Source organism: Geotrypetes seraphini, chromosome 1, assembly GCF_902459505.1.
Source record: "Geotrypetes seraphini chromosome 1, aGeoSer1.1, whole genome shotgun sequence".
Taxonomy (NCBI): Eukaryota; Metazoa; Chordata; class Amphibia; order Gymnophiona; family Dermophiidae; genus Geotrypetes; species Geotrypetes seraphini.
Window position 1 is genome coordinate 38,528,832 of NC_047084.1, and position 14,885 is coordinate 38,543,716.

At 47.4% G+C, this 14,885-nt stretch overlaps 1 protein-coding gene across 6 annotated transcripts in view; it reads right to left on the minus strand.

Annotated features, from left to right (window-relative positions):
• The window catches only part of ERBIN (erbb2 interacting protein), a 516,286-nt gene that overhangs the window by 112,985 nt on the left and 388,416 nt on the right, over positions 1-14,885 (minus strand). For all 6 annotated transcript variants that reach the window (XM_033930041.1, XM_033930031.1, XM_033930056.1 and 3 more), the window contains one exon: positions 9,772-9,886. In XM_033930041.1, coding sequence (XP_033785932.1) covers positions 9,772-9,886 — 115 coding nt within the window. The remainder of the gene's footprint in view (positions 1-9,771; positions 9,887-14,885) is intronic.

The window sequence follows — 14,885 nt, forward strand, 5'->3', positions numbered from 1 at the left end:
GGGCCTGATGGGCCGCCGCGGGAGCGGACCGCTGAGCAGGATGGACCTATGGTCTGCCTCAGCGGAGGCAACTTCTTATGTTCTTATCACTCCCAAGTCTCGTTCTGCTGCAGTCCTTGCTAGGGTCTCACCATTTAGGGTGTAAGTTCTGCATGGATTTCTGCTGTCAAGGTGCATGACCTTACATTTTTTGGCATTGAAACTTAGTTGCCAAGTCTTTGACCAATGCTCCAGTAAGAGTAGGTCCTGAGTCTACTGTCGGGCACTGGGCTTTTGCCTACTATGTTGCATAGTTTGGCGTCATTGGCGAATAATGTAATTTTACCTTGAAGCCCCTCAGCCAAGTCTTACGAAGACTTGTTAAATAGGATCGGGTCCAAGACTGAGCCTTGCGGCACTCTGCTGATCACCTCCGTCGTTTCGGAGAGGGTACCTTTTACCACCACCCTCTGAAGTCTACCTCTAAGCCAGTCCTTAACCCATGCAGTTAATGTTTCACCTAATCCCATCGAACTCATCTTGCTCAATAACCTGCGGTGTGGGACGCTATCAAAACGCTTTGCTGAAGTCCAAGTACACGACGTCCAGGGTCTCCCCCATAACCAGCTTTCTTGTTACCCAGTCAAAGAAGCTGATCAGATTGGATTGGCAGGACCTTCCCTTTGTAAATCCATGTTGATGGGGATCTCGTAGATTCTCCTCTTTCAGGATCCTATCCAGTTGGTGTTTGATTAGTGTTTCCATAAGTTTACTCACTATTGATGTAATTCGCAGCCTTCGTCCTGCATCCCTTTTTATGGAGTGGAATGACGTTAGCCGTTTTCCAGTACAACGGGACTCTTCCTGTACTTAGGGAAAGATTGAAGAGCGCGGATAACGGTTCCGCCAGGACGTCACTCAACTCCCTGAGCACCCTGGGGTGTAGATTGTCTGGTCCCATAGCTTTGTTCACCTTGAGTCTTGATAGCTCATAGAAGACACTGCTGGGTGTAAACTTGAAATTTCAAAACGGGTCTTCCGAGCTTACCCTTGTCTGCAGCTGTGGGCCAGATCCCGGTGCCTCGCAGGTGAAGACTGAGCAGAAGTACTCATTTAAGGGGTCACGTGATGCAGCCTGTCTGAGCAGTCGCACGACAGGAGAGCTCCTGCCTCACTCACACTAAATCTGCAATAAAATCGGCCCTTCTGCGTCCATACTGCAGCTACGAGCAAGCGGGACGAGAAATAAACATCAGCTTTTACAAAAACTATCTGGAGCGATCGCGGCGGCTAGGGGTATGCCCGTTAAATCGGCAAAAGGAACCCGGGAAAAGCCCTCTCTTACCCCCTCCAAGATGGCGGCGGAGCAGGCCACATTCACGATTCCCGCCGGTGACTGGATCACTGATATTACGCGCTCGGTCACGGCGGCGCTGGCAGACAGACTCAACAAAATCCAGTCGGCTGTGGATGAGATGCATGAGAAGTTTGATTCCCACAGCCGGCGTTTGACGGAGGTAGAACAGCGGGTGTCCGATCAGGAGGACACGTGCGTGACGCTGACTGCCCAGGTGGAAGACCTGAAGAAAACGTCCCGGGAGTTGCTGGAGGCCCTGGAGGAGCAGGAGAATAGAAGCCGCCGAAATAATCTGCGGCTGGTCGGGCTCCCGGAGACGGTGGGTGAGCAAGAGCTCTACGCCATATTTAGCACGTGGCTCCCTGAAACCCTGAACCTGAACGGGGGCGCGGAGGCCTTTGCATGTGAACGGGCGCACCGCATTGGAAGCCGGCCCCTGGAGGGGGGGAGGGCGAGGACTGCCATAGCCCGCTACACTAACTGGAGGGAAAAGGAACTCCTTCTCCGGGCTTACCGAAAGGCGGGGGCCTTGGAATACAAGGGCTCACGAGTGCTCCTATTTAACGACTACTCTGTGCGGGTGGCAGCCCAACGCAAGCTCATGGCACCATCCTGCACAGACCTCCACAACAGAGGAGTTAAATTTGCGCTGGTCTATCCAGCGAAACTCAGGGTCTGGCATGAGGGCCGGACCCTCACCCTTAACAACGGCGATGAGGCCAAGGCGTTCCTGGTGACTTTACCTGCCTAATGTCATCCCGAGCCTGATGCAGTCGATCTGAGATCCCTAGGCATATAAATCCTGCTTTCAAGAGAGGCTGTGCTGGAGTCCCTAGGAGCCCGGCTTGCAGAGAGGACACATACCTGACTTATTTCAGCGTGCACCGTGGGGATGCAGGACTCTAACCGTCGCTGCGGAAGTGGGGCCCTTTCTTTCGCCCACCTCGGATCTGGCTCCCGAGCCCAGGCTGGCTGTGAGGGGCCTCGGTGCCTGTGTTCCCATATGGACTCCTGCACGCTTTTCGACCACACTCCATTTTGAGGGACTCTATCTGACCTATTCAGCGCTGGGTATCCTGACCAGATCGGGGCCTCTTGGAGCGGCCCGCGGTTGCTCTGGAGGGTTCACATATGGACTTGTTGGTATTACCTTTTCTTTGTCCCATGATTATGTTTTTATTCTGTACCAGGACTATATGATAGGGGAATTATCGGTGGGTGGGGGGGAGGGCTCCGGGCAGGTTGGGGGATAAAGTTATGGGTATGTATGCTGGTGGGGAGGGATCAGCATGGGGGGATAGGGTGGGGGGAGGAGGGTTGCTGGAGGACTGTGAGGAGGGGTGTGAGTGGGAGTGTGTGGTTGAGTCCGGGATGTGTGTACGGGGGGGATGCATGGGGGTACGGGGGATGGGACCAGGGGGCACTACGATACCGAGGGCAGCGAAGCTTAGCTGGGAGGCTTCGTCTGGGCCTATATGCTTTTTCTGCACAGGACCAATTTCTGTCTGGCTGGTGGAGAATGGATGAACTCTCTCACTCTTGGAGGGATGTTTCCCCCAGGGTTACTGTGCAGCACAATGCTATTCTCTCACTGTTATGGCTGATCTAAGGGTTGTCACCTTTAATGTCGATGGCATCAGGTCCCCAGTAAAGAGATCTCGTATTCTTACCAGCCTGCGTAAATTGAAAGCGGATGTGGCTTTCCTGCAAGAGACCCACCTCACTCAGATTGAACACTCTAAATTGCGGAGAAATTGGGTCGGGGATGTTTACTCCTCCACCTCTGGGGGTAGACGCCGAGGGGTGGCAATTTTGTTCCACAAGAGGTTGCCCTTTGTCTTGCATAAACAACTGACTGATCGGGAGGGGAGACATGTAATTGTGCTGGGGGAACTCTGGGGTTTAAAACTGTTACTCTGCAATTTGTATGCCCCCAACTCTTACTGTCATAAATTCTTCTCCACAGTTCTCTCTCTAATATCGGCTTACCCGGAATACCAGGTGGTCCTGGGGGGGGGGATATGAATATCACTGCAGACCCGGGGGTGGACTGCAAACCTCCCAGGGGTAGTTTGAGGGATCATGACAACAAAGGGGTGGGCTTCCTGACACAGCATTTAGGTCTGGTGGACGTCTGGTGGGCCTTGCACCCATATGATTCGGATTTTACTTTTTATTCCCATGTCCATAAAGTGTACGCCCGCCTGGATTATATTTTACTAGATCAAAGGTTATTCTCTAGGGCTGCCAAGTCGGAGATAGTGGATTCCACGATTTCGGACCATGCTACTGTGGATCTTACCTTGACCCTTGCGGCCGGCAGCAAGGTCTCCTCTTGGAAAATGGCATTGCACCTGTACCAAGACCAGGAATTCCGGACGTTTCTTAGGGCGCGTTGGGCAGATTACCAGGCCACTAATGACACCCCTGACGTTGGACCGATATCTTACTGGTATGCATCCAAGGCAGTTCTGAGGGGGCACGTGATCGCATATACGGCGGCTAAACGCAAGGCCCGGGGAGCAGAGCTCTTATCCCTCAGAAGACAATTGCACGGTTTTCGCAGGGCCCATATTTCTTCTCTCTCGGAAAAGGAGAGACAGGAATACAAGACAATTCGAGATCGCATTGAGACCTTACTTCACCAACGAGCGGAGCAGACCCTTGCGTTCCAACGGTATAACATGCACAGATGGGGGGGCAAGACAGGGAAACTTCTGGCAAACCTAGTAAGACCATATAAGAAACGTCAACTTATTACAGCAATCCGCGATGCTGGGGGCACTCGGCACGAAGGGGAGAGTCAAATTGCTGAACAATTTGTTAGGTATTATGAGACCCTATATGGTAAGCGACCACTGGATGAGACTGCTCTTAGGGACTTTTTCAGGGGTTTATCACTGCCGAGCCTGGAGGAGGATCAGGCCGCATCCTTGAGCCTACCTATAACCGAGGCTGAACTCCGTGTCACCATTCTGTCTCTTAAACTGGCAAAGGCGCCAGGTCCGGATGGGTTTGGTCCCGAATACTACCACATCCTCGAGGATTTGGTGGCACAGCCCCTGAGCGCCATGTATAATGAGGTGGCGCGGACGGGGGGTTCCTTTCCGGATAACATGGCGCACATAGTCCTGCTCCCTAAACCGGGTAAGGACCCGGATCTGGTGGGGTCGTTCCGCCCGATTTCCCTCCTGGATCAGGATATCAAACTCCTGGCGGCGACTTTGGCGAGGCGCTTGAATGGTATTCTCCCCGATCTTATTCACCCAGACCAGGTTGGGTTTGTGCCAGGCCGCTACGCCTCTATGAACCTGCTGAAGGTCTTGGGGGCGATCCATGATAGGGTAGGATGTGGCGGCCAGGAGGCGGTGGCGGGCCTGGACATGGAGAAAGCATTCGATAGCATTTCTTGGGATTATCTTTTCTGGGTCCTGCGCCGGGGTGGATTTCAGGGCGAATTTCTGGCCTGGGCATCAGCTTTATACCAGAACCCCAGGATGCGCTTAATGATAAATGGGGGCTTAACAGAGGACTTCGGATTACAGAGAGGTACGAGACAGGGGTGCCCTCTTTCCCCGCTCCTCTTCCTTTTGGCTATCGAACCCCTCGCGGCGAAAATTCGGCAGGATGAGACCATTCAGGGAATTGTGGTACGGGGCCAGGAATGCAAAATCAGCTTGTTTGCTGATGACATCTTACTTTATGTGGATCAGGTCTCCGTGCATTTGCCCAGAGCTCTGGAGGTGATCCGTGCTTTTGGTGCACTGTCGGGCTTACAAGTTAATTGTAGTAAATCGGAACTATTGTTACTGGCTGGGGGTCGGGCGGAGCCCTGGCATGTGGTGTTACCCATTGCACCCACGACTAAGCCGATGAGATATCTTGGAATATACCTTAGCATTGATCTACCTACACTTTACAACGCAAATATCCGCCGACCACTCGAGGCTATTGCAAAACTGTGCCAGGCTTGGCAGGAACTACCGCTGGGGGTTCTGGGTCGGGTGGCCTTGGTAAAAATGGTTCTGGTACCAAAACTCTTGTATCCTTTACAGACCATGCCGCTTTGGCTCACCAGAAGGGACGAACTTGTTTTCAAATCCACTATCTCCCGTTTCATATGGAGGTCTCGCACTCCCCGAATAGCAATGTCCAAACTCATCTTGGATAAATCTTTGGGGGGACTCAATGTCCCAGATATCCGGCTTTATAACGTTGCTTCTCTTCTCCGATGGATCCACGAGGGCTACACAGAGTGCCCATGCTACTCCCCACAGGGATGGATGGCGGGCTGGAGTGCCCCTTTTCAATTTCTGAATCTAATACATCGACAAGAAGATCCTGGGAGGCGATACATCGCTTGTTTCCGTTTTCTACGCCCGCTAAGGCTGGCGTGGCGTTGGTGGAGGCGTAGACAGCAACTGCCCCCGGACATATCTCCTTTCATGCGTCTAGAGGGTAATCCCAGGTTTCCACCGGGCAGGGGTAGATCTGTATTTCAGCACTGGGCGGCCCAAGGATGCCTGATGATGGAAAACCTACTTGATTTGTCTCCTACCGGGTTCCCATCCTTTCAGCAGATAAGGGACGTGTGGGGCCTCCCTTCATGCTATTTGTTTTCTTACTTTCAAGTACGTCACTACTGGGAGACGGAACGTAGAGGAGCTGCTGGGGCCTGGGACAAGGGGCCTCTGGATATCCTTTTTTCGGCCACCCAGCCCGCAACCAACTCCCTTGCGCACTGGTATCGCATTCTTAAGTCCTCTCTCGCTATATCGGTACTTACCCCAGTGCGCACCTCCTGGGCGCGGGATTTGGGGCAGGATATTTCTGAATTGCAATTCGCGGCTTGCTTTGCTACATTATACTCCTACACTAAATCTGCAGATTTCCAAGAACTCCAGTACAAGATCCTTCACCGGGCTTATTTCACGGCGCAGAGGGGGGCACGCATGGGACTCTGGGATAGCGGTTCCTGTATTAAGTGCAGGGGCCGCGTCGGTACCTATATCCATTCCTTTTTGGAGGCCCCTCGGCTGAGTGTGTGGCGGGAAGCTCTCCCCTTATTGGAACAAGCAGTGCAACGTACTGTAGAATGGGACTATGGGTTCATACTCCTGGGTCTGCAGACCTCTCTCCAGGATCAGGGTTTCACCACACCCCAATGCAGATTCTTTTATAACGCTATTCTAGTAGTGAAAAAATTGATATTGACTTATTGGATGTCTGAGGAGCCTCCTCCGATACAACACTGGCGGAGTCGACTCCGGGAGGTGGCTCAGTTTGAAATTCGATCCTATGCTAGAACACCGAGCGTGCTTAAGCAGCACTACGCTGGCTTATGGGTGAGACTGCGGGACCTGGTGCCGTCGTGTGCACGGGAGGGGGAGCGGGGGTCTCCTTAGATCAGATCCTATTCTATGCCTCCTTGAATAGTCCCCTGCTGCGCATTCTGAATGATTTTTACATTTTCTTTCCTATTACACTCTGGTGCCTCAGGGACAGTGGGGGGGGGAGGGGGGAGGGAGGGAGATGCTTGGGGATCTGAGTGAAAGGCTTGTATGGGACGGATGTTGTAGTGTGCGATTGGTACCCTGAGTTCTGTGTGGTGTATGGGGGTTATCAATATGGTATAAAAGAAAAAAGTGGTGGGAGATCACTGTTCCAGATGGGCGGCTTCACCTTGCCGTTGTACTTAACTGCGTCTGCCCCCGTTGCTCTCATTGTTTTCATTCTATTTTTGTATATTATATATGTGCGGGGGACACTGTGGGGTAGTATTGCTATTGTTCCTGCTTTTCCTATGTAATGGCCTGATTTTTGCCTTCTTGATGATTACTGTTGTGCCCTGTTGGGCGGTGTATTTTTCACTGTTAATAAACATACGTTTAAAAAAAAAAGAAGTACTCATTTAATAGTTTGGCTTTATTGGAGTCCGATTCTACATAATTCCCGTCTGGTTTCCTAAGGCGTACTATCCTATCTGTGTTTCTTTTTCTGTCACTAATATACCTGAAGAAGGATTTATCGCCCTTCTTGATGTTTTTCGCTAGATTCTCTTCCATTCGGAGTTTGGCCTCTCTGACTGCTGTTTTGACTGCTTTCGACTTAGCCAGATAGTCTTCCTTAGACTCCCGCTTTCCTGATTGTTTGCAGGAGATGAATGCTCTTTTCTTCTTTTTTATGAGGTCTGAGATCTCCACAGAGAATCACTGTGGTTTATTGTTTCTTCGCCGTTTACTTACTGATTTTATATACACGTTGGTTGCTTCGTGTATGGTTGATTTCAGAGTTAACCACATTACCTCTATATTATCTGTTGCAGCTTGGTTTTGCAGCACCCGATGGACGAAATCTCCCATGCTTTTGAAGTTAGTGCCCTTAAAGTTGAGGACCTTGGTTGATGTGTTTGATTTAGTGAAACCTTTCCTGAGGTTGAACCATACCTTGTTGTGGTCACTGGAGGCCAACGTATCGTCTACCGAAACCTCTGTGACACTTTCTCCGTTGGTGAGTATCAGGTCTAGTATTGCCTGACCCCTAGTGGGCTCTAATACCATTTGTCTGAGTCTTGCTCCCTTTATGGAGGTTAATAGCCTTCTGCTGCTGCTGGTCGTAGTGGAAAGTTTGTTCCAATCCACGTCTGGCATATTGAAGTCACCTAACAATACTGTGTCTCCACGCAAAGTGATATTCTCTATGTCTTCGATTAATTCTATATCGATGTCATCCTGTTGTCTTGGAGGTCTGTATACTACGCCAAGATACAGGCATTTGTCATTCCCCCTAGCCAAAAACACTAAGAGAGATTCCCCGGTGTACTTGACATCTGTGATTTTGGTAACTGAAGTAATAATAAAATAAGCTATGCTAGCTACCATAAATCATACTCATGTGATCTGTCAGCAAAGTTTTAAAAAACATTTTTTTAGACCCAAAGTAAAATATGGTAAAATATAACATGGTAAAATATAACTTCACTTAAGTCTCTCTGCTATAGTGTTGTCCTCCCTTAGTGTTCCTTGATGATCTAACAGTGCCCACTGATTAACCTCATAGCCTTTCCTCCTTCTGATATACAGTTGAATCCCCCCAAGCAGCAGTGGCAGAGTCCTGAACCGCAAATCCTCCCTCCCTCCAGTCCCCAAGCAGTTATAAAACCCCTTCTGCCCCAAATCACCAGCGGGGCAGTGGTGTTGAGCCGCAAAACCCTCGACCCTTCCTCAAGCTTAAAGTGGCAGAAGCACGCAGCAGTCCTGAACCTCAAACTACCTTGCTTCCTCCCTCTCTTTCTTCCTTATCCGAAGCGCAGCAGTCAGTAGGAGGCAGCCTAAAACAGACTATGGGGGAGCGGAGCAGAGGGAAGAAGATGGGTGCCAGACCAATTATGGGGGGGGGGGTGAAGGGAGAGGCACAGTAACAGAGCAAATGGAAGACGCAGAGAGAAGATAGACAGTGGATGGAAGGAATTGAATGAGAAGATGAGGGAAGCAGAAACCAGACAACAAAGGTATTAAAAAAAAAAATTCTATTTATTTATTTTCTTTTTTGCTTTAGGATAAAGTAGTATATTAGTTCTGAACATCTCTTTCTCTAGTTCAGCAGCCAGAACTTTGATTTATAAGCAAGGAATAAACTAAATTTTGCAGTACTGAGGCTTGTATGGATGCTAATACGGCAGCCTGCAGGATCGCTGGTGCTATAGCGATCCCTGCAGCTGCCGTCATTCTTAGCAGCATGTTTCCTCTGCCGCAATCCTGACATCAGACGAAGGGCGGGACCCTAGAAGAAAGAATGTGCTGCTGAGGACGACGGGCAGCTGCAGGGATCGCTATAGCACCAGCGATCCTGCAGGCTGCCGTATTAGCTTAAGCTGGTAAGAGCGAGGAAGCTGGGGAAACATTCAGAACTTTCCAACTGACCCTCCCCCCTCAAGCAGGAGCGGCAACGGACTGTCAGCATGAGGCAGCGCTGCCGCTCCTGCTTTAGGAAGGCACGGGGGGAGGGTCGGTAATCGAATCGGGAGGCCGATTTTTCTTAAACTGAATCAATTCGAATCGATTCACCCGATTCGAATCGTGAATCGGGCAGCACTAACATAGAGGCACTATCACCTCTTTTTTCCTGTTGGCTATTGCTCTCTCTATGAATCCAAGTTTCCTTCTGGCTTTTGCCACCCCCTTTTCTGTTTAGCCACCCTAAGATCATCCAATACAATCACTCCAAAGCCTGCCCCTTGCTTTCATGCACAGAAATACTTTACCCCTATATTGTATTGTTCCCTTTGTTTTTTGCAGCCCAAATGCAAGAACCTGCATGTTTTAACAATATTTTAGCTGCCCAATTCTAGACCATTCTTCCAGTTTCGTCAAGTTGTATTCTGAACACATTAAATATAATAAAATATTTTTAAAATCTGTACTGTTTTGTCTAACCTTTTTTGTTATTACTAAGTGCTACCACTTTTGGTTGATGAATTGAGGTCTCTATCAGAGGTGGCCGCATTTCTGCCATTTTCATTTCTTCATCAGAAGAGAGTTCTTCAGATTCCTATCAAAGCAAAAAAAAAAACAAAAAACAACAACTCACCTTTATGCGTTATGGTTGTATAAACATGATGAACAGACAACTTAGTGTCAGAGTTCACAAAGGAAATTTTGTGAATCATACACTGTTCCAATATCACACAAGTAATTTTGCATCATGTGCCTGAGAATACTTGTATAAATTTAGTAATATGAAAATAATATAGATGCACTCGGTTCAAAAGAAAGGAAAAACATAAAAACCCACAAGTAACACAGTAAGGGCTCATTTTACAAAGCTGCAGTAGAGGTTTTTGGGACTTTTTTTGTTGTTGTTTTACTGTGGGCCCATGAGGTAAATGCTCAGATGCTAATAGGAATTCTATGAGTGTCGGAGCATTAACTTTGCTGGCCTATGATAAAAACCTTTACCATGGTTTTGTGAAAGCTGGCAGAAATGATGGCAGAAAAAGATTAAGATGGCCCACCCAATCTGATCAGTAAGGTGTTTTGATCTGTATATAGTGCTTCATGCATGTCTAGTGTGACCATATGGCTCCAGAAAAAAGGGGACGGATTGAGACATCTGGGTTTTACTTCCATTGAAAGCAACCAAGATGTCTCAATCTGTTCTCCTTACTTCCATTGCTTTCAATGGAAGTAAAACCCGGATGTCTCAATCCGTCCTCTTTTTTCTGGAGCCATATGGTCACACTATAGGTCACATAATAGTACTAATTATAACACAATTTTTTTCATTCATTTTTCATATAAACACGCACAATATAATCTTATTAACACATAATGGTTAACCACAAAATTAAACTACATAAAGCACACTGTATTCTTCTCAACATTCCTACCAGAACACAGACAACCCCTATGTACATATAAGACCAAAAACTAAAAGTACTAATATATAAAAAAAAGAAACCCTAAGATTCAAGAGTCTGCATGCAGTACAACTCCCAGAGAAATAAAAACCAAATATATTTCTTCCTAAGCAGTGTAAAGGATAGACAGCAGATTAAAATGCTCAAAACTGACACAATTCAAACACTAAATTGAAAATAAACATAAGAACACAAGAATTGCTGCTGCTGGGTCAGACCAGTAGTTCATCATGCCCAGCAGTCTGCTCACGCAGCAGCCCTCTGGTCAAAGACCAGCACCCTAACCAAGACTAGCCCTAACAGTGCACGTTCTTTTTAAGCAGGAACTTGTCTAACTTTGTTTTGAATCCCTGGAGGGTTCCAGCTTTCTACCACTCTCTGGATGAAGAAGAACTTCCTTACGTTTGTACGGAATCTATCCCCTTTTAACTTTAGAGAGTGCCCTCTTGTTCTCTCTACCTTGGAGAGGTGAACAACCTGTCCTTATCTACTAAGTCTATCCCCTTCAGTACTTTGAATGTTTCGATCATGTCCCCTCTCAATCTCCTCTGGTCGAGGGAGAAGAGGCCCAGTTTCTCTAATCTTTCGCTGTACGGCAGCTCCTCTAACCCCTTAACCATCTTAGTCGCTCTTCTCTGGACCCTTTCATGTACGGCGACCAGTGCTGGACGCAGTACTCCAGGTGAGGGTGCACCATGGCCCGGGACAGCGGCATGATAACCTACGAACTGTTCATGATCCCCTTCTTTATCATTCCAAGCATTCTGTTTGCCCTTTTTGCTGCCGCCGCACATTGCATGGATGGCTTCATTGACTTGTCGATCAGAACTCCCAAGTTCCTTTCATGGGAGGTCTCTCCAAGTACCGCCCCGGACATCCTGTACTCGTGGTTGAGATTTTTGTTACCGACATGCATCACTTTACACTTATCCTGTTGAACCTCATCTGCCATGTTGATGCCCATTCCTCGAGCCTGATTATGTCATGTTGCAGATCTTCGTAATCCCCCTGCATCTTCACCACTCTGAATAACTTTGTATTTTCCGCAAATTTAATCACCTCGCTCGTTGTACCTATGTCCAGATCATTTATAAAGATGTTAAAGAGCAAGGGTCCAAGCACCGAGCCCTGCGGCACCCCACTGGTGACGCTCTTCCAGTCTGAGTATTGCCCATTTACCCCTACTCTCTGTTTCCTATGCTACAGCCAGTTTTTGATCCACATAATTCACCCTCGATTCTATGACTCACAATTTTCCGAAGTAGTCGTTCATGCGGAACCTTGTTGAACGCCTTCTGAAAATCCAGATATACAATGTTGACCGGGTTGTCCTTGTCTATCTGTCTGTTTACTCCCTCAAAGAAGTGCAGCAAGTTCGTCAAACACGATCTGCTTTGCTAAAACCGTGCAGACTGGTCCTCATCAGCCCGTGTCCATCAAGGTGATCAATGATGCTGTCCTTTATCAGTGACTCTACCATCTTTCCCGGTACCGAGGTCAGACTCGCAGGTCTGTAATTTCCCGGATCACCCCTCGAACCTTTCTTGAAAATCGGCGTAACATTCGCCACCTTCCAGTCTTCCGGATTTGATCGACAGATTGGCTATTAGTTGAAGCAGTTCAGCTATAGTCCCTTTCAGTTCGTTGATGACCCTCGGATGGATGCCATCTGGTCCCGGGGATTTATCGCTCTTAAGCCTATCAATCTGCCTACACACCTCCTCTAGACTGACCGTCAATCCTGTCAGCTTTCTGTGTTCATTTCCAGCATATAGCCTGATGGGTTCCGGTATGCTGTGTACCTCTTCTTCGATAAATACAGACGCAAAAAATGTGTTCAGTTTGTTGGCAATTGCTTTGTCCTCTTTTAGCGCTCCCTTTATTCCATGGTCATCCAAAATAAAATAATTCCCCCTACCTTTGTTGTCTCCCTCCCTCCATGCCTCCCTCCAGCGGGTTTTTCTACTTTCTGGCTGTTTAATGAGGCCCGTGGTCCGATGCCCCCGGTGTTCTCTTGTGACCGGCTCCCTCCTCTGCACAGCCACAATGTGCACAAAGCCACGTGCAGCAGCTCCTCGCATGTTCTGCGCCTGAACCAGAAGCCTTTTCTGACGTCGCAACATCAGAGGGAATGCTTCTGGATGAGGCGTGGGACACGTGAAGAGCCACTGCACGTGACTTCATGCACGCTGCGGCTGTAAAGAAGAGGGAGCCGGCTGGCCACAAGAGAACACCGGGGGCATCGAGCCACGGGCCACATAAAATGACCAAGAAGGCTAGATTTGGCCCACAAGCCTTGAGTTTGACACCTGAGATGTAGAGGGTCATTTACTAAAGAGTATCGTACACTCATACCATTATCCTGTATTTTCTACAGTAGTACCCATTGAATTTTAACTGCATAAAATGGGTCCTATGGCAGCTAACCAGTGCTAACGATAATAGTGTGTGTTGTCAATAAATAATTAGTGTGTGTTGTCAATAAATAATAGTAAGGGGTTTAACTCACAGAACAATGTATTAAACTATGAGCTAAAAATAGTACACCTTTATGCATATCCCATTTAGTTGAAGGGATTAGCTATTACTCTAATAAAAGGAAGTGAAGTATGGCTTTGATGGCCCAATCAAGAATTAACTCAAATTTCTACTAGTATGGACCCAAATATGGAGTTCTTGGGGCACTGTCCAGTGGTTCTTAACCCTGTTCTGGGGGACCCACCACCCAGTCTGGTTTTCAAGATATCCCTATTGAATAAGCATATGAATGTAATTGTGTAATTCGCGAAGAACTAGAGGATGGAGCAAGTAATACATTTTTTAATAGAGCTGACAGTTGTCACTGTCAACAGATTTTGAAGGACAGATTTCACAGTTTAATGATAGGGAATACTTAGGGCTTGTTTTACAAAGCCGCGCTAGCGGCTACAGCCTGGTAACGGCCCCGAAGCCCATAAAGGGCTTCGGGGCTGTTGCCACGTGGCAGCCGCTAGTGCGGCTTTGTAAACAGACTCTTAATCTTTACAGAGTTTGAAACCACCTAATATGGTGAAAAGAACTACTGATAACTGATGTAGAAAATGCTATCCTGTGGAGGAAAACTTAGCTCTAGATATCACACAGCAATTAAAATTACAGCTTCCTCTGAGTAAATGCATGAACTCTAAAATGACTTTCTTCTCCAAAGTGTACTGATTAGAGAAGCATGTTTAGCTCCAGTTTGAACTGGAGGAATTTAATATTCCAGCAGGATACTCTGCCTAATATTAAAATGGTCTCTTTCACCTAAAGTGCAAATGACAGATTCCAGGGCATAAGTTTTAAAAAAACAACCAAACATTTGAATCCCATGAGAAAGTTACCTGAACTGCTAGATGACCAATGAGTGCTCAGTGATAGCAGGGAAAAAAAGCCTTTTTATGAAGCTTCATTAGAACGGGTTGGGTTTTTTTGTTTTTAAATCACCAGCCGCGGCAGTTAAAGCTTCAACGCTCAGAGAATTCCTATAAGCATCAGAGCTTTTACCGCTGTGGCCATGATAAAAATCCTAACACGGCTTCATAAAGGGTGTGTGTGTAAATGAATACATATCCTCAATCTTTACTGAGGAGGATGCTGGGGATCATAACCACAATGGAAACCTCTTTTGATGCTCCTTTGGAGCAAATAAAGCACATTAAATAGATACACTACAAGGATAAATTACTAGGACAATATACTATTCACCCCATAAGGAAAGAGTTCAAACATGAAATTGTTAACATGTTACTACAAAACTATCATTTAAAACAACCACAGTACTGGTAGACTGAAGGATGACCAATATAATGCCAATTTTTTTTAAAGGCCTCCGGGGGTGGTCAGGTAAGCTACAAATCGGAGAGCCTGAGGTCAGTTCCACTGAAATACATAGAAGCTGCTCTAAAAAACCAATTACTGAATTTTTCGCTCCATAAGACTTAAAGGAGGAAAACAAGAAAAAAATATCTTATACTAAAAACAAGCTAAAATAACTTTTAGAGTGACCCTGCCAAACCTGCAACACAAATGACCTTAAAGGATAAGGGCTAACCCAGTAATTAAACTAGAATGGTTACACAAACTGAAGAAACAGGCACTTAAGACAGAATA